The 19646-nt window shown below is 42.1% G+C and overlaps 1 protein-coding gene across 7 annotated transcripts in view; it reads right to left on the reverse strand.

The window, feature by feature from the left end:
• SORCS1 (sortilin related VPS10 domain containing receptor 1) overlaps positions 1–19646 on the reverse strand; it is a 546182-nt gene that overhangs the window by 357414 nt on the left and 169122 nt on the right. For all 7 annotated transcript variants that reach the window (XM_053909904.1, XM_053909903.1, XM_053909906.1 and 4 more), the window contains exon 2: positions 3197–3264. In XM_053909904.1, coding sequence (XP_053765879.1) covers positions 3197–3264 — 68 coding nt within the window. The remainder of the gene's footprint in view (positions 1–3196; positions 3265–19646) is intronic.

Consider the following 19646-nt stretch of genomic DNA (forward strand, 5'->3'; position numbering starts at 1 on the left):
AAAGAATATAAAATCATAGATTTCGCTGGTCTGTTCAGAAACGGTTACTTACCAAGCATCATCTATGGGATAAATCCAGTGCTCTGGACTGTGGATGTAATGAGAATACCTAAACCCTGGTGTGTCCCCAGCAACTGCCCCCCACAATTTTTGGCAGGTTTTTTGAAAAGCAAGTAAGAGCTGATGTAGGAAAAAATGAGTCCACACTTTAGCACTAGTTTCCTTCAAGCAAGGCTGACCCAGACCTATCTCTTCTTCTATATTAACACCCCCAAAGAGATTCCCTAAAGACCAAACATGGGCATCACGCGGCACCCAAAAATGCACACCCTACAAAAGCATATATGAAGTATTCTAAATATATTTTTCTTTATCCTTGCCTCTTTTCTAAATTATATTTTCATTAAGAAATGGATTATTTTATCAAAGTATTAAAATGATAGTTCTAATGGTATAGAGCACCCATAATAGTTATTTGCCACAAATGACAAGTATAACATAGGGCATACATGGCAAATGATTATGGTGGGTATATCATAAAATTAAATATATGTGGGTATATTACGTGTGGATACATGCGTGTGTATATATGTATGTGTATTTGTGTGTGTGTATATATGTATATATCCTCCGCTGAAATTGAGGGGTTTGATTGAAGGTAAGATTGAAGGGTCAGCAGATCGCCCCTGCCACACTTTCCTAAGCTTAAGGCCATTGGAGGTTGCTCCTTCAGAAGAAAGACCTGGTATTACTGGTCATCATTTTTATTTTACTAACCCTCTCCCCCAAGGTGAGAGAGAACTATTCTCCCTCAGCTGGTCACAGTGGCCCCGTGAGAGGGAAATGGGTGCAGCGAACCTGAGTTTCTGTAGTCTAGGGCAAGCTGTTCCTCCTGGCCCCGGGCATGCCCTTCCCACCACTCAGGTTGAGACTTAGGGCTGCTGATAGCTTCCGTCCCACTGAGACAGAATTGCATATCTTTTAATTTTCTAATATGCTGACAACACTTTATACAGCAGATGCACTGAGGAATAAAAGCTGGCTTTTACTTTCATGTATGTACATGCATTAGAGAAATCTATCAGGGAAGCAGAAGCCTATTCAGTCACAGCCTGATGAAGGGGTACTGAATTCAAACAACAGAGCAAGTGTCAGGGTCTTAATGCATTAAAAGAACTGTACTTTTTCAGGCTCCTTCCACATTCCCCACACTTTAATTTAGTGACATAATTTCCTTGGGACAGAAACTCTGCATTATTGACCTTCCAGTTGGAGGAGGAGTTCAATAATCTAAACACCTCACAGACAAAGCATAAGAGACTCTTAAAAACTGAGAACAAGGGGCGCCTGGGTGGCACAGTCGGTTAAGCGTCCGACTTCAGCCAGGTCACGATCTCGCGGTCTGTGAGTTCGAGCCCCGCGTCAGGCTCTGGGCTGATGGCTCGGAGCCTGGAGCCTGTTTCCGATTCTGTGTCTCCCTCTCTCTGCCCCTCCCCCGTTCATGCTCTGTCTCTCTCTGTCCCAAAAATAAATAAAAAACGTTGAAAAAAAAATTAAAAAAAAAAACAAAACTGAGAACAAACTGAGGGTTGATGGGGGGGTGGGAGGGAGGGGAGGGGAGGGAAGGTGATGGGGATTGAAGAGGGCATCTTTTGGGATGAGCACTGGGTGTTGTATGGAAACCAATTTGACAATAAATTTCATATATTTAAAAATAAATAATTAAATAAATAAATAAATAAACAAACAAACACGTCACAACAAACACAAGAACAGGATTCTATCCTTTTCTTTGGTCCGCTGGGGTTTTCCTAAAGCACACAACAATTTATTTTTGGGCTTCTTATACATAGTATGAAGTCTAATGGAAAATAGCCATCAGGTTAAAACAAAATTCAATGAACATCCTTTTTGTGTGGTAGATTCCCTTAGATTTCACAGGGGCAGGCCCTGGGACCAAACTGTTACTATGTAAAGTAACCTCCTCCCCACCACCCCTGTCATTGTTCACTGTAGCAGGCATGGACCCCTGGCATGAAGGGCAGATTGGAATCTCTCTCCCTAGACTTTAGCCCTAAGACTGAGGACCAGCAGCTGGTCTCTTCTGGTCATGTTAACTGACAGGTGATGAAATTCCCCACTGGTCTTACATGGAGGACACCCGCTAGCTTGTGTCTGCCCCGAGACTACTCCCAGTGTCTCTGTTATTAGTGTACCCCTTCCCCCTTTATCTGTGCACACAAGTGTATGTATTCAGGGATGGCTGATCAGAAGTGATATACGCCATGTTTAAGCCATTGTTACACCCAGGGCACTGACCAATCAGACTCTGGGCTGGACGTCACCCCATGATCACTGAATATCACCCCTGAAGTCATCTCCATCCTCTTCCAGGCCCGGGGACTGTCACAAGATCCAGGCCTAACCAATCAGAGCCAGTGCTCTCCTGTTGGTTTGGGTGTGGACACGTGACATAGGCTGGCAAAGACCCCATCGGGATTAGAACAATAAAGCAGATTTTTAGAAACAAACAGAACATATAGTCCCCAAGAACAAAAGGGGAGAATAGCTGCCTGGATTTCTGAGGACGTTTCTGTCCCTAGTTTCACCCCAACTGCACATTTGTGCTGGTGTTCAGTGAGTTTGTGCTAGCCTGAAGGATCTATGGCATGGCATTCCCCTGGAAAAGAATTTACTGCACCTCCTTACATGTGTGAGGCAACACACTGTGAATCCCAGAGATGAAGGCATGTATGCGAGTGTGTGTGCACACCTGTGCGCTGGTGAGCTGAGGGCCAGGAAGGGAAGCAGTGCAGAAACTACACTGGAAGGTTCCCCGGGCACTGCAAAACCAGAGGTGAGGTTGATCTCCTCTTCAAAGACACCTGCATTCCCTCACTGCTGCTCCAATGAGCTCAAAGATCAGCGAGAACTGAGGGGAACCCAAATGCATCAGGACAACCTGATGAACAGTTTTGCAAAAAGACCTGTGACCAATACAAACTTAGAAATAAGGAAGGATCTGGCCTGCCTGGAGATAAACCCCAACCCATGACTAAGGCAAACAGCAAAAAGGGGAGGCAACGAGAACACATAACCAAAAATCCTCCCACCAGGGAAAAGGGGGTGAGGGAGAGCAGTCTTGGGTGTGATGCTCAAGGAACACAGTAACCATTAGCTCACTTTATCTACATACCTCCAAAGCGAGCTCTCAGTGATGCTCCCCAGGTTATAGTCATACAGCTTTGTCAAAATGAGAATCACCTGAAGGCAAAAGAAGAGATCATGGTTAGTCTCCAACAATTACAATCTCATAGCTGTGAAATGGCCCAAGGGAGGACTCAGGATTCCGTTAATAGGTGCTTAACATAATTGAATGAATTGGTACAACATTGCTTATGCTGACTGGGGAAGGGTTTTGCCAGTGCCTTCCTTTAAACCGCTCAGACCTGATCCCCTCCCCAACTTCTCTCTGTATCCTGCAGGAAGCGTTACCTGCCCATCCAGGCAATTCTTACCCTAGTGGGCTTAAGGCTTTCAGGGAAGACTAGCAAAGCTGTCAAATGTGCACCCTGCAAGGGGCCAGTGAGCAGATGGTCAGGAAAGAGAAAGGTCAATGTTGTAGCTCCCAGCCCTAGTAGCTGTACCACACTGGGCAGGATGCTTTGCTTCTCTGAACCTCAATATTCCCGACTATTAAAGAAATGGAGGCAGTAATGCCATTGCCTAGAAAGGGTTGCTGTGCGGAGTTAAATTAGGTAATACATGCTAATTATTCTTCAATTTGCATAGCGTTTTTAAATGTCAGTTCCTTCCCTTTCTTTTGCTTTGTAGGTTTGGCTTTATCGATGTCTCCTGATTCTCCACAATTTCTGGGAAAGCCACTGGATGGAATCCACGCTTCCACAGGGCTCAGCAAGAACATTCTAAAAGGAGCATATTTATGCTCTGTGGGGTCCTGAAGCTTACAGGATTTGGGGAACCCTCCATAAGGAGCAGAATATAAACTTATGAATTTAAACTTAGGGACGGGTCCCAGGAAGGGGCCTCTGCAGTTGAGGGATACTGACATTTCAGCTTCATTAGCATCACAGCAAACCCCCATCTGATTTGAGCCCAGTGCTGCTGTCCACATCACTCAGAGAAACCCCAACTAGTTAGTTCTTTCTTTCACAATTCATTAACCATTTATTAAGAACCCAGGATTTCCCCCCACCGATGCCCAGGAGAACATAAATACAGATGGGCCCTGCTGGTCTGTGATCCAGTTAGGACAGGACAAGCTCACCAAACAAAACCTAGGTTGAAAGACAGCTGATCTTCCCCTTCTCAGTCCCACTGACACTCAGCATGGCAGCTTGAGAAGGCTGCTTCTGCAGGCATCTGCAGTTATGCCAAGGGTCCCCTGGGTACCTAGAGCTCATGAGCACCAGGACACTTGGGAAGATTCAACAGAGCAGTGAGTTCCTAACCAGTGATTTCCCAGCTCTCATTTATTCTTCTTACATAAGTACCAGAACTTATAGGTCTGATCCGTTTTCTGTTGAGATTTCCATTTCTCTCCTAATTCTCATAGTCTAGAACATTTGGCCCAGGCTTGCTGTTTCCAATTCAGCAGAAAAATGTTGACATCGACTTCCAGGATTTTCCCGGAAGACCAAGGGATCAGTTCTAGTCACAGTGAGCACAAAACATTCTAACCTTGAATTCCAAGGCAGCAAGCTGCCAAGGAATGCTGAATCCTTCCAAGTTCCACTCTGCTAGCACAGGGCTTGATTAAGGCACAAGCTTTAATGAGCAGATTCCCAACACTTCTTTCACAGCAAGCAAACTGGAACTCTACAACCTTAGGTTTGTTCCAAGTTCACAGGCAGGAAGAAATATGGTAACTCAAAGATGGGCAGAGATCTCAGGACCCATGCTCTAAGGCCACCCCTGTCCTAAACCACAGCACAGGCTTCCTTCAAGGAACTGTTCAAAACTTGCTTAATTTTTTTCTTAATTTTTTTAAGTTTATTTATTTCTTGAGAGAGAGCGAACACAAGCAGGGGAGGGGCAGAAAGAGAGGGAGAGAGAGTCCCAACCAAGTTCTGCACCATCAGTAAGGAGTCCGACCTGGGGCTCAAACCCACAAACCATGAGCCAAAACCAAGAGTCAGGAGATTAACCAACTGAGCCACCCAGGTGCCTCTCAAAACTTGCCTCTCAAAACATGCTCAAATCTGAGCATGTGTGAAACACTGGGCACCCTATGGGTACATCAGATGGTGCACCTATGGTGGGGGCATATGCTTAACAGGTCTGCGTGCCAATTAAGTTGCTCTAAGTGCTAAATTTCAATCACCACTATCCCAGGAACACTGATCAGTGGCAGCAGGGTGGCTGTTTGTTGGAAGACACAGAGTGATGTTGCCACTCTACCTTGGTATGATTTTACCTAAGAGGCCTACGAATCCTCCACCAAGAAAATGGGGGTGTGGACATAAAGCACTTGTGGGTAGTTGCTTTCTGGTTACAATACAGCAGGAAACCAAATAATGAAGTTCAGCTGGGCACAGGCTGCATCTCTCATCCATCTGACAAGGGAATTCAGAGAGGCCCCAGAGAAGGAAGCTTTTAACGCAGCAGGTAGTGGTGCGGAGTATCTCTCTCTCTCTCTCTCTCTCTCTCTCTCTCTCTCTCTCTCTCTCTCTCTCTCACACACACACACACACACACACACACACACACACACACACACACACAGAAACTGTTTAAACAATTCACAGGCAGGTGGGCAGGGAGGTAAAAATCCACTCCCTGACTCTCTTTGAGGGGCTAGTAAAACTAAAATGCCACTGATACACTCAGGCAGTTTATCAATACTGCACCAGAAGAGGTGTCCTTTCTGGCATTCCAAAGCATATCTGCTTGAATCAATCTCATCTTTCTGTTCTCAGAATGAGAGCAAGAAAGAAGGGGGAACTGCTAACCTTTAGTTGTGTCTCCAATGGATTCTTTGTAATCTCTCTCTTCCTCTTTTTTCCCCAGTTCACAGTCTATGCGCATTATTTACCCCCATATTTACCCCATATTCCTGGATAGTGATCCGTCATTATGTTTAATCTGGTTTGTTGTGGGTTCTTTGTTTTCCTGTTCTGGTTAATTAGCAATACTATTTAATGTAATTAGTACCTGTTTAAGGGACCACAACTTAAACTGCCAGTATGAGATGAGAAAAAGGGGAAAATGCAATGGCCTGCCTCTTCTGGACCCATTGTCTAATATGTTTTGTGCATTTTACAAACGTTAAAAGAAAAAAAAGATCAGTGAAGTTTTTTCATCAAGTGAACTGTTATATGTACTTAAAATACATAAATAGTAATTTATTTTTATTCATTCAGTAAACAACTTTCCTGTATAGATTTAATTCTGAGCCTAACTGCACAGCTTTTAATTATAAATCCAATCAATGAGAGCAAGACTGTTTTGATGGATACACACACAAAATGGAATGCTCATCAGCATCGCATTTCTTTCTATATCTTTTTTTTTTTTTTATTATATAGTACCAAAATATCCCTGATTCCAAACAATAAGTGATGACCATATGGTAAAGGCTTTTTTTTAGGTTCCTCTTTAAATCTTAGGATACTTTCTTTTTTTTAATTTTTTTTAATGTTTATTTATTTTTGAGAGAGATAGAGACAGAGGGTGAGCAGGAGGAGGGGCAGAGGGAGAGGGAGACACAGAATCCGAAGCAGACTCCAGGCTTCAAGCTGTCAGGATAGAGCCGGACACAGGGCTCGAACTCACAAACTGGGAAATCATGACCTCAGCCAAAGTCAGATGCCTAACCAACTGAGCCACCCAGGGGCCCCAGGATACTTTCTTTACATGGCTATAATCCAACTGTCAGTGGCTTAACCACCTCTACCTACACTTTGCCAGGATCTCAGCACCCAGTTATTTCTGGGACTTTCCACAGTGGCACATTGAAGGATTCCCCAACCAGTCTAGGAGCCATCTGTCCTGTTCTTCTGCTGTGGCTCCTTGCTGCCATATCCATTGCTTACAAAGCTACTGGGGGAAACTTCACGTTGTCCATATGTATAAAGAGCGTGTTGAAGCCAACCTTCCAAGCTGTTACATTAATTCCTTAGAAGGTTTAACCACAGAGGTGGTAGTGGATATCCCTGCAGTGTTCCTAACTGTAGGGGGCAAGTTCTCAGTTTTTCCCCATTGAGAATATTAGCTGTGGCCTTTCATATGTGGCGTTTATGATGTAGAGGCATGTTACTTCTATCCCTAGTTTCTTGAGCATTTTTATCAGGAAAGGATGCTGTATTTTGTCAAATGGTTTTTCTGCATCTACTGGAAAGATCCTATGGTTCTTATCCTTTCTTTTATTAATGTGGTGTATCACATTGATTGATTTGTGAATACTGAACCAGCCCTGCAGCCCAGGAATAAATCCCACTTGATCATGGCGAATAACTCTTTCAAAGTACTGTCGTGGGAGGGTGCTGGAAACAATGCCAGGGTCTGTGCAGGGACGAGTGAGATTCTTTGAGGAAGTGATCATGGGCTTCCTCCCAGGACTGAGCTAAATTTATACTATTTGGTCTCACCAAACTACTCCCTCTTTTCCCACAGTCTTCAAAGAAAGCTCCTACTGAATAATTCCACCAACTCAACAACTCCAGTTCTCACCCAACCCTCTGTACATAGGTGCCAGTAAATCATCACATTAAAAAATGTGGTAATATACACATATACACAATGGAATATTATTAGGCCATTAAAAAGAAAATCCTGCCATTTCTGCCAACACGGATGAAACAGGAGGGCATTTTGCCAGGTGAAATAAGACAGTGGAAAATAGCATATGGTATCACTTATACGCAGAATATAAAAGAAACAAAAACTGATTTCATAGAGACAGAATAGAATGGCAGCTGTTAGGAGCTAGGAGGGAAGGGGAGATGGGGAGATCCAAGTCAAAGGTACAAACTTTCAGTTATAAGAAGTTCTGAGGCTCTGGGGGCACCTGGGTGGCTCAGTGGGTTAAGCATCCAACTCTGGTTCAGGTCACGATATCACAGTTTGTGAGCTCAATCCCCACATCGGGCTCTGTGCTGACAGCTGAGAGCCTGCTTTGGATTATCTGTCTCCCTCTCTCTTTGCCCCTCATCTGTGCTTTATCTCTCAAAAATAAATAAAACATTTTTTAAAAAGAAGTTCTGAGTCTCTAATGTACAGCAGGGCGACTATAATTAATTATACAATATTGTATATTTGAAAGTTACTGAGAGTAGATCTTAGGCATTCTCACCGAGAGAGAGAGAGAGAGAGAGAGAGAGAGAGAGAGAGAGAGAGAGAGTTAGTTAACTATGCAAGGTGATGGATATGTTAATCATCTCTATCTTAGCAACCATTACACAATGCATATGTATATCAAAGCATCATCACACTGCGTACTTTAAATATATACAATTATATTTGTCAATTATTCCTCAATAAAGATGGTCGTGGGGGGTGAACAACCATCACAATGGACCCGGGGGGGGGGCAGGAAAAGGCCAATATGCCCCTACCCTCATCTAACCTCGACTTCCTTCTGCACTTGGTTATGAAACAGGAACATTCATAGAGATAGACACACTAGTATATGGATGGCTATTAACAGTGTTCTAGTGTAAAACAGCAAAACCCAGGAAAAAATATTCTGCTGCAGCAAAACGTCAGGGCAAGTCTTATTTCCAGGTGTGCGCTCGACTGTCTTAACATGGAAGCACCCTAGATTTACACATTGGCAGCCTCCAGTATGCCAAGTAGCTGGCCAGATGACACCTTTGAATGTGACGGCATGGTTTTTTTTTTTTTAATTAACTGAAAAACATCATTTAGAAATGAAAACCCACACATTTAAGGACCCCCCCTAAAATTCCTTCCTGGTAACCTGATTCTACACAATATATTTGTGAAAACAACTGTATTAATTCCTAGACCAACGTTTATTCCACACTTCTCAAGTAGAAGGATAGGAATTCTCCATTTCTTTTCCTAAGGAAGAAACACAGTGTACTGACCCTTTCCCTTGCTAACTTAAAACAGTGTATCCCAGAAGAAGGCAGATGGAAGGTTAGGGCATCAATGAATCTCCCATTCCCCCTACTCCCTAAGAAGAATGTAAATATTCCCCCTGTAAGTGGTCTCTTCTAATTCTTTAGCTAAGGAGCAGACTAGCAACTTGCTTGATAGAGGGCTGCTGAGAATCTTTTGAAGGAGGAGCTGGTCTAACAAGCTTACTATTCTTCTTAAACAATGAATTTTGGCCAGGTAACTGTGGGAGAACTTATGGACATTTAGGGAGAGGTGAGTTCTATCAGAACCCTTGGCCTGGCCACTGCCCTTTACCTCAACTCGTCTTCAACTCTGGCAAATCCTAGAAAAGCAACACATATCCCCTCATTTTTCAATTATTAATGATTTGCATTCCTTTTTTTCTTTTTTCCTTTTTCTGTGTCCAATTGCAGAAGTGGATTCTAATCCCAGGGAAAACAAAAGGGTGGCCTTGGCCTCCTTGACAGTGAGCTGTTTGGGCATTAAGATCCTAAAGTCTCTTTCATTCCTGAAGGTCTACAGTTCCAGTTCCTGAATAATGTAGATGGTGACACAGGTCCTGGTCTATAAAACAAGGCATTTTCTTTTGTATTTCTCTCTGTTCCTGGTGCTTCAGGGCTGGCCTGGGCAGGTGTTTCTGTCATTGTAACACATGGGGAGGTTCCACAGAACTCGACCATGCTACTGTTCATAATTCCACCTAGCTGAGCTGGGCCACAGTCCTGCTCGGGTGCACAATGGCAAAGCCACACTGAAGATGCCGGCAGGTTGGTTCAGGGATGAAAGCTGACTACCTCCGTCCTTTCTCCACCAGCTTCCAGCACGCCCTGGTGTTTCCTCACCTGGTGTTTGCTCTATCTCAGATGGCCACCTCTCCTTACTACAGCTGCTTGCCAGGGACCATTTGGTTGGATATTTTTAAATATGTGGATAGAAGTGATATGGGGACAAAAAATTGTAAGGTCTGAAGAGATCTGGAGCAATCTTTCAGGGGACTGAATAACTGGATAAAATATAAAGAGGGGTGTTCAAGAGCCAGAAATCTGTTTTCTTTTGGGTTGTTTTCTTTACACTCCAGTTTTAGGGAAAAGAAGTAAACTTACAGCAGTTTTCCTAAAAATATGCATATTCCAGATTGTGTCTTTGGCTCAAAAAGCATTTATTCAACTTTCTAACTTAAACAGAAGTTCTAATTCTTTTGAGTAGCTATGAATTCTTTAAGAATCTGATCTAATAAAATCTATGAGCATAAAACAATGAATATAACTTTAATGATATCACTGATCTCCCGAATCCTAGGGGGGTCATGAATGCAAGGATAAGAGCCTCTTATAATTCCCAGAAAATGAGAGCTTTCTTCAGAAGAAAGAACTTTTGGCTTTAAAATTCTACACATTTAATTCAATAAACATTTATTAAGCCATCTTAAGAGGCAAGGATAAAATATATATATATATATATGTGTGTGTGTGCGCGCAGCGCGCGCTGTGAGGACACAAAGGGAGAATGAGACTCAGGACCCATCCCTGGAAGCTCACAGTCAAGTAGAGAGGCAGAGTTGTACACAGATGGTCACACTAAGGTCACTACAGTCACACTAAGTTGTACACAGATGGTCACACGCAAGAGAAAAGTGTTTAAATCTCTGAGAGAGGAAGAAAGAAAAGTATAATCGGGTACAGACTCTTACAAAAGAAGACAGTCAAGACAAATCCCAGATGATGCATATGATTCTGTTGGAGCCGAAAGGCTACAGAGCTGGTATTCTAAGGGAAGGGAGCGAGAAGATAGAGGTCCTGAGGTGTGAAAGCTCACAGAGGAGTCAGCAGAGAGCAAGTCCTTGAGTTTAGCTAAGGCTTAAATTAGGGGTAAGGACGCACAGAATATCAGAATAGACACATACATCTGGCTATTTTGTGGAGGCCTTAATTATAGGCTGACACTATGTACTCTCCCGAAAACAAATAAATGAGCAAACAAACACTTTGGAATCAGAAGACCAGACTTTGAGTCTTGGTTTAGCCACCATATATCTGTTAGCATGTCTCTGGCAGCAAGCAACAGAATACTAAAAATAACTCAAATAATAAGGGATATATTGTCTCATATAACAAGACGTCCACAGTTTACGCAGTTCCGGGACTAATGTAGCCTCACAATGCTGTCAAGCAGCCACACGATATATGTATGTATTTCCTCTCTGATAGAGTCAATACTTAGTGCCGGGTGCCCTCACTCACACGGCGGCCATAACACTTCTTTGCAGCATATGCAGACCCAGTCACACTCAGTGAAGTAAAGAAGGACCTCTAGTGTATATCTGCTTTTGTTTGGTTTGGTTTGGTTTGGGTTTTAGCTTATAAAGGAAACTCTTTCCCAAAGCCCTCGGAGCAAAATCTCTGCCATCTCAATGACCAGGATTCAGCCACGTGCCCACATCATGGCTTCAATGAAAGTTGAGAAAACAAGGAGGATAGAGGTCTGGGGATAGACTTGCTGTTTTCTATGGTAAGAGATGGGCCCTGCCAGTAACAGAAAAGTGGGTAGAGGCTGCTGAGCAGTATCTGTCACTGTGTGACCTCAAAGAACAACTAGCAGTGTCTGTCACTGTGTGACCTCAAAGAAGTCACTTAAATATTGAACAGACTCATTAAAAACAAACATTAAAAAAAAAGAGATAATGTTATCTCTCCTTAGTCTCTTAGAGATGGGAGAAACAAACAATAGAAGTGGACAAATTCTGTGAAAATGTTAAAGTACTCCACAAATTTAAGTAGTTGCTATTATTAATAACATCTAACATTTACTGGATGCATAGGCCATGTGCCAAATTTAAATATTAAGGGCATTTCAAGTAATTCTCTCTCTCTTTCTCTCCCTTTCTGTCTCTCTCTCTCTCTTTTCTGATGAGGAAATTGAGGCACAAAGAGGCTAAGTGATTTAAATTATTTAGCTGGTAAGTGGTGGACAAGTTTAACTCACATTATACATAGACTCTTATCGGTGCTTCATTACCCTTATGGTATGTTATCCTAATTAAGTGTTCCGGTAACTAAAGGCAAGACAGAACTGGGTCCTCACTTTGTGTCCAATTCAAAAGTATTGGAGACCTATTGTCCTTCAGACGTGTTACTGGCCACAGACCACTCCTTTACTCTTCCTTGTTTCAGACATCCCTGGGATATTTTTTTTTCCTCATTGAGACAAACTTGAGTTTTAATTCCTCACTGACTCTACATCAATGGCATTTCCATTTGCTGTTTTTAATTTATTTTTTAAAACTTTTGAACCTTGGTGAAATTCATTGTTAGATGATCCTTCTACTTCAATCACAGAACTTGGCAGCCTCCAGATGAGGGTTCCAGACAATGAATGCATGCACATCTAAGTGAAGGTTTCAACAGAACAGCTTATGGTATCTTCATTTTCGGAAGAGTTAAGTGAATGTGGAGTTGAGCTCCATTTGAGTCATCAAAGGGAGGAGAAATCAATAATAGCTAAATTAGAGTAAAAGACCTCAGAAGGGAGTTGAAAGATTAGTATAATGGTGCACACAACAACCATACACAGGAATTTTAAGTCATCAGACGGAGGTAATCCAGAACATACAAACTCAGTGTGAAAAGAAAACCAGTAGAAAGGGTGGGATGAATTTGGGGTGTGGGGCCAGCCAGAAAGCAATCAGTAGATTTTAGCCCCTGGGGAGTCCTTAATCCCAAATGGTCTTCACGTTTTCTAAGAGCCCACACCTAATTTAATGTAATGCTTATTTATGTAATATCCTCTGAATGACACTGAAATGATGTGAGTTAGATGGCTACTGCACCTCTCCTGGGGAGCTTACAAGACCAGACAGCCAACAGTGCTGCAGACACAGGGATAGACAGATAACTGACTGTGCTGGGAGACACAGAGCAAACCACAGCATATGGAACAGTCCTTGTGCAAGGTAGAATGTTTTTAAGTAAAATTTGCTATATTCTCCCTCTGAGTCTGTTTCCATCTAGAGGTCATTTGCAGCTAAGATGTGCGGCCACTGATGGCACTTGAGCTGGGGAGCATTGTCCCAGGAGTTTTCACGTGAGGAAAACTGCAGCTCTCACTCAAGGCAACTCACATCTCTCCCCACTCTGTGTGCTGAAAGTCAAGTTCTCTCCTGGTAGTGACTAACAAAGAAATGCATGTAATAAAAGGCTATTATACTCTATTCCTAGAGCTAGGTCATTATATTTAGCAAACAAATCCAGTGGACTTAAGTTGTTCTTTGAAGCAAATCTTGAAAATAGGACTTATTCTCTATTCTCCAAGGTGACGGATACTATCAACTCCAAAAAAAGAAAAACAACAACAACAACTCTCTCCAAAATCTGTCAATCTCACAATGCTCACAATTCAGTCCTACATATCCTTGCCTCTTTCTCTTACTCCTCCTCTTCCTTTTTTAAATAAAAAATAGGCTTTGGGCACCTGGGTGGCTTAGTCTGTTGAGCATCCAACTCTGGATTTTGGCTCAGGTCATGATCCCAGGGTCGTGGGGTTGTGGGGTTGTGGGATCAAGCTCTGTGTCAGGCTCTATGTTGAGTGTGGAACCTGCTTAATATTCTCTCTCTGTCTTCCCCTCTCCCCTCACTTTCTCTCTGTCTCTTAAAAAAAAAAAAAAGAGGATAATTCCCAAAGCATATATCCATATCTAGTGGATAATGTTAACCATTTCATAGTCTCCTTCCTCTATTTAAATTATTCTGCTCTAAATTATACTCTATTTTAGTCATCTGCATTAACACCAGGGGAACTAGAGAGATACTAAATTAAATGATCTTCTTTTTTTTTTCCCCTAGAAAAAAGCATAATACCAGTACCAGTGTAATCCTCAAAGAGTACCAAGATAAAGTGTACAATATATGAGAAAATGCATATTCAAGCCAAGCCCTCTTTATATAGGAAGAGTAAAATAGAAAAATTAAACAGACCTGGAAAGACCTACAGGCAGAGCTTCAAGACATGAACATAAATGGGGCTAGGGAATGGGGGAACAGAAGCAGGGAATTCAGTGGATAGTTTGGAGAGACACAGTTCAAGGAAAACACATAGGATAAGCCATGCAAGCCAAATGTTTCTTAAAGAAACAAACTATTTACCATGATCTCCTCATTCCCCTCCATTATTTTTAGAAAGGAGTGAACAGACCATCCTCCTTTGACTTAATCCCTATTTGAATTAGGTCATTTGGCACAAATAAGGAGTTATAAAACAGTAAGAAGACATTTCTTTCAGTATCTTCTTTCTAGAAATCAAGAAAGAGAGGAAACCCCTATGTTTTAGTAAAAGGGGAACAAACCCTAGTTTGTCAGGAGAGAGAGAAGGGAGGTGAGGAATGGAGAAGTTCCCTTTTAACATCCCTGATACACTGATCTGAGGAATACAAACCTCCAAGCTCTCAAATCATTCTCTGTTTGAATTAGAGACACTATCTAAATATTAAACTCTTCCTGTGTGAGAACCCACACACGAGATGAACACACCATTAAGCAGCAAACTGTGTGTTAATGATGAGGGGCCCTTCTGTTCTTATGCTTCCTGATATTAAGCTTCAATGCAAAGAAATGACCCAAGTCATTCCTTTTCCACTTTTGCATCTTGGTTTTTATGTTGTTATTCATGGGTCTGAAGAGGTTAACTCAATTTTTTAAAATATTATTTTTCAAGGTTAACATAACATACTAACAGGAAGCTAATAAATAGAGACATGCATCTTATGGTGATCCAAATGTCAGAAGAGGAACCTCAAGAACAATGAAATTAAAAAAATGAGAATACAGGCTGTATTTTTTTTTCCATTTTCTCTTCTCCTTTACCATTCAGTGAAACTAACAAAAGCAGTAAGAACAAAAAATCAGAGATAGTTAACACAGTAAGTTCAAATATTTTCCTTTACCATGGGGAAGTCTTAAGGTGAACCAGGGAGGAAGAGAAACATTTTACTGTCTTTTATAAAATAAATAAATAATCAATAACAACTGACCTTTATTAATAGATCTTTTGTTTGCCTTGTCTGAGTGCTAAGGTGTCATGGGACACAATTTGCCTGAGAGGAAATTCAAAACTTAAAAAAGCTGGCTTGAAAGTGAAATTTAAATAGGATCTGGAAATCCCAAGTAAAACTTATTAATAAGTAATAAAGTGTTCTGTTGGAAGAAAAAAAACCTATGGAAGTTAAGTGATTCTCATGCATTTCTTATGATTTAATCACAGAACCAAAATGCTTCCATAGGATTCCAGTTCTAATCCTCTCCAGGGGCATCTGGATGACTAAATATTTAGCATTTTGTCACTCTTTTAAAGGAAACTGATGACAAAATTAGGAAGGACTGCAAAGATCATGTAACTCTAACCACCTTGTCTGACAAATGGTGGAGGTTATACTTTTAGAAGAATCTGTTCTTAATCAGGAGCTTCTCAGAGTCAGGAATAATCTTAGCATGCCATATGCTGACTCGGTTATAGGAGCAGGAGCTCCTATGAACAGAAGGACTGGAGGGGGCCAGTTCTGACATGGGGGAGAGTTACAAGAAGTCAACTGAGGGAGGCATCTGGGTGGCTCAGTAGGTTAAGCGTCCAGCTTCAGCCCAGATCATGATCTCACAGTTCATGAGTCCAAACCCCGCATCAGGCTGTGCGCTGACAGCTCACAGCCTGGAGCCTGCTTCAGATTCTGTGTCTACCTCTCTCTGCCCCTCCTTTGCTCATTCCCTCTCTCTCTCTCTCTCTCTCTGCGCCTTCCTCCCTCCCTCTCTCTCTCTCAAAAAATAAATAAACATTAAAAAGAAAAAAAAAAAAGTCAACTGAGGAATGTGACCAGTAGGATCAGGCCTAGACACGGTTCTGTGGGGATGACAGTCCTACAATTTGAGGGCCTCTCTTCAAGAAACAGAATACAAAATTATGAATAAAACGAGATTTAACAGACAGCACTTATTAGAATGACAAATGAGATCACAGCAAATTGCCAGTGCCTTAAAAATCTGCACACTTTTTTTTTTTTTCTGAGATACCTTTAGGCAATTTTGGCAGAAATGAGAAAAGAGAACTGTTTTCTGATTGCGCCCTAGCTTTCCCTCCGTGCCTGAAACAATCGAAGCTTCCCCCCCAAACACCCAGCCTGCGAAGGAGCCCATGCCTGTGAAGACTCTCATTCTTGACCTTCATTGGCTTCACTTATTGGCCACCTTCGCATGGGATTCCACATGAGATGCTCATTAGATCTTTTCGAAGCAACTATCGTTTCAGCAGTCCTGGGCTGTGAACCCGGACACACGGACGTAAGCCTGAACTCTGACACTGAGGGCTTCAGTCTCCTCCATGGCTATACTACCCATTTGTAAGGTCTCTTCCCATTGTAATACCATCCACTGCCGAGTACCTCCATCTACGCTGTTGGTGCTGCCAGGCTTAGTAAATGCTACTGTCGTTGCTCAAGCTAGAGCTCTGAGCCTGCCTTCACTCGACCCCCCTGTTTTCTCCCCAAACCTCATCAGTCACTAAGCCCTAACCGCCTCTATCGTTAACCCCCCCTCACTGCTCTGGCCTGCCCCAGTGCCTCTAACAATGCTGCCACCCTCTCGCCTCGCTTCCCTCAAGCCACCCTCTGCCCTGCTACCACTGCAACCTTATTTTTTTTTTAAAGAGCAATGTCGTTTTTTCCCCACTCTCTGGAATATCTGTGTGGCCTCCCATTGATCTTAAAGTTTAAATTTCATAAAGTAGAACATGGCTCCTACACGCACATTCCAGTCCCTACGCTTCCAATGGTCCGTTAAGCTCACAACTGCATGTGAACCCAGACGTAATGTTCTCCTGCCTGACCTAAAGAGCTTCAATATTTGTTAGTGGTCTGACTGACTGACTGTAGTTATATTGGTAATGGACTTTTCCAGGCATAAACAACACGTTCCAGTTACGTGAGCAATTATTGTAGCAAGCATCTAGAAAAGCAGGATAAAAAAAAAAAAATCTGAGTAACTGTAACACAAGGGCAATGCTATTTCCTGAAATTGTTATCTTATGGATGACATTCCCAACACTGGATTTCCTCTTGAAAGTTTAGGCTGATTAAAGGATTAAATGCTACAGATGATTCAATGTTGTGTATCTCTTTTGGGAGGGCTGGGTAGTTATAAAATATGCCTAGGAACCAATCCAAAGGTTTACTGATTTTTTTCTGTGCTATCATGCAAAAGTGTAAGCTTCCATGTAAGATACCCAAAAGCTGGCCAGGAACTGAAGAGATCTACTTCCCATTGTGTGAATTTCTTCTATCTAGAAATGGGGAGCCCTGTATAAGTACAAGAACATCAGGGTATGTAGTTGGAATCAGAATCTGAATTCCAGGTTTTTCAACTATTTCCTAAAGGGCACTCAAAACTGCATCCTCTGTACAATGGGACAAAGCCAAATCAAGTATGGTAGCAGCTTGGAGACCTAAAGTTAGAAGATGAGAGGGCTGGATTCTGGTTACAGAGCCAATTTTAATTCCTTGTATGAGCTTAGTCAAGTGAACTCTTCCTCCCTCCCTTTTCCTATTGAATAAGATTAATAAAATTAGAATTCCATTTCTAACTGGATTGTTATCACCAGTTTACTTTAGGGAGTACTTTAAAAAATTGTCATTGTGCTAAGCATTTTAAATAATATAATCTATATACATTCTTAACTATCCTATAAAGCCAATGCTTGCGTTTGTTTATTTGTTTGTTTGCCATTTTCAGATGGCAGAATTTAAGGAATTTGCCTAACATCAGCTAGAACATAAGTGGGAAGCTGGTATCTGAACTCAAATAAACTTAGACCAGAGCTCAGGTGCTTAACCACCATGCTGCATGGCCTCTTTGGAGAGGGAAAGACAAGAGATTCAGAAAGTTTCAAAGAGTATACTTCTTGCTTTTAATCAGCCTGATGCTAAGCTCTGTCTGTCTACCTATCTGTCTGTCTGTCTGTCTATCTATCTATCTATCATCTATTCAATTGTTTTTCTAGGTCTACCACAATTCATAATTGTTCTTCTAAGTGCTACTGAGGATACAAACAGAGAAAACAAATAACCTCCCCTCACTGCACATAACAGCTAAGGGGAGACTCACAGAGCTGAGTGCTGTAGATACTAAGTACTGTGGGAACAAAGAGAAAGGAGCAATCCCTAGCTGGACACAAATGGGATCTTTTCAAGTTCTTACAAGCCGGGTGCTTTACACACAGTATGTCATTTAATTCATTTTACAATGCTGGAGGATAGTATTTGCTATTCTTACACATGAGATGGGATGGCCTGGGGCTTGGGTCACACATATGTAAGCTTAGATCTTCTTGGCTTCTGATCTGGAGCAAAGGCTTGAAGGATGGGCTGAGTTCGTTTTTCTACCGTCCTGAGCTGAGGGATCAATCTTGGCGTCTCTCTTGCTGAGACCCCTGTGGACGCCACAGGCCAGAGAGCCACAACTTTCCTCATCCCCCGGCAGGTATAAAACATGGAAGGGTCATGTTCAGAAAAGAGGAGAGAAACTTCTCAAGAATCTACAACAAGACTGTCTATATCCCCCTCTGCTAATGAAGAATCCTGAAAGTCACTCAAATGACCCCACTGCAAACACAAGAAACAAGGCTTCAGTAAAGAAAGATAAGACTAGAAAAAAAAAAAAAAAGGTATCTCTATTCCATGTGGGAAATCAGTTGCAAAAATGTGTAAGTATGTCACTGCTGCTCCTCTCAATTTTTAATCCTTTAATCCTATATCAAGACACTCATGAAATATAGAAACCCCATACCCTGTCTGCCCTAGGAAATGCAAATCTCCCAGGAAAGAACCAGTGTCTGGCCCTGTGACAGGGAATGGGCCACAGTGAATGGCCCTGTGTGGAGAAAAGGAGGTGTGCTGTTCACAGAGCTGAACAGGAGGGTGAGGGCCTCTCTGGGTCCAGTCATGGGGGAAGGGGAAGCCCATCTACCAGAACTCACTGCCTGGCTGCTGCAGGGGGGCTAGAAGAAAAAAAAAAAAAGCAAAAAAAAACCATTTTCTTGAAAATGGAACCTCTTCTTTAGATTTCCTCCAATTTTTTTTTCCTTTAAACTGTCCAAGATTAATGTGGCAAAAATAAAATGCCCCACAGGCTGCTTATTTTGACGCTTACTACAGCACATAAAAGTGAAGAATTAGCATGGAATGAATAATTTATTTAGTGCTTTACTGTTGTTTTAAACAAATCACTTCCATGAAAGCAATGTGTATTCAAGCAATAAATCACTGTTTAGCACTCTGTCGTGAGGAAAAGATACCACTTGGCAGAATTATTGAATGGCAGTGCCTGGCGGGGAGGCAAGCGCAATAAAGATAAAGGTGATGTCCTTGCATTTTGCTTGGGATTTCATTTGGATCTGAAGGGGGCTGTGTTTGAGTGAGATTCAGTAAGGAGACCCTTCCCTTTATACACAAGGTTTAAATGAGCACCTACTTCTGCTAATGCATCTGATGCCATGACTAGGAGGGTGTC

The sequence above is a fragment of the Panthera pardus genome, unplaced genomic scaffold, assembly GCF_024362965.1.
Source record: "Panthera pardus isolate Hobbes unplaced genomic scaffold, ASM2436296v1 HiC_scaffold_22, whole genome shotgun sequence".
Taxonomy (NCBI): domain Eukaryota; kingdom Metazoa; phylum Chordata; class Mammalia; order Carnivora; family Felidae; genus Panthera; species Panthera pardus.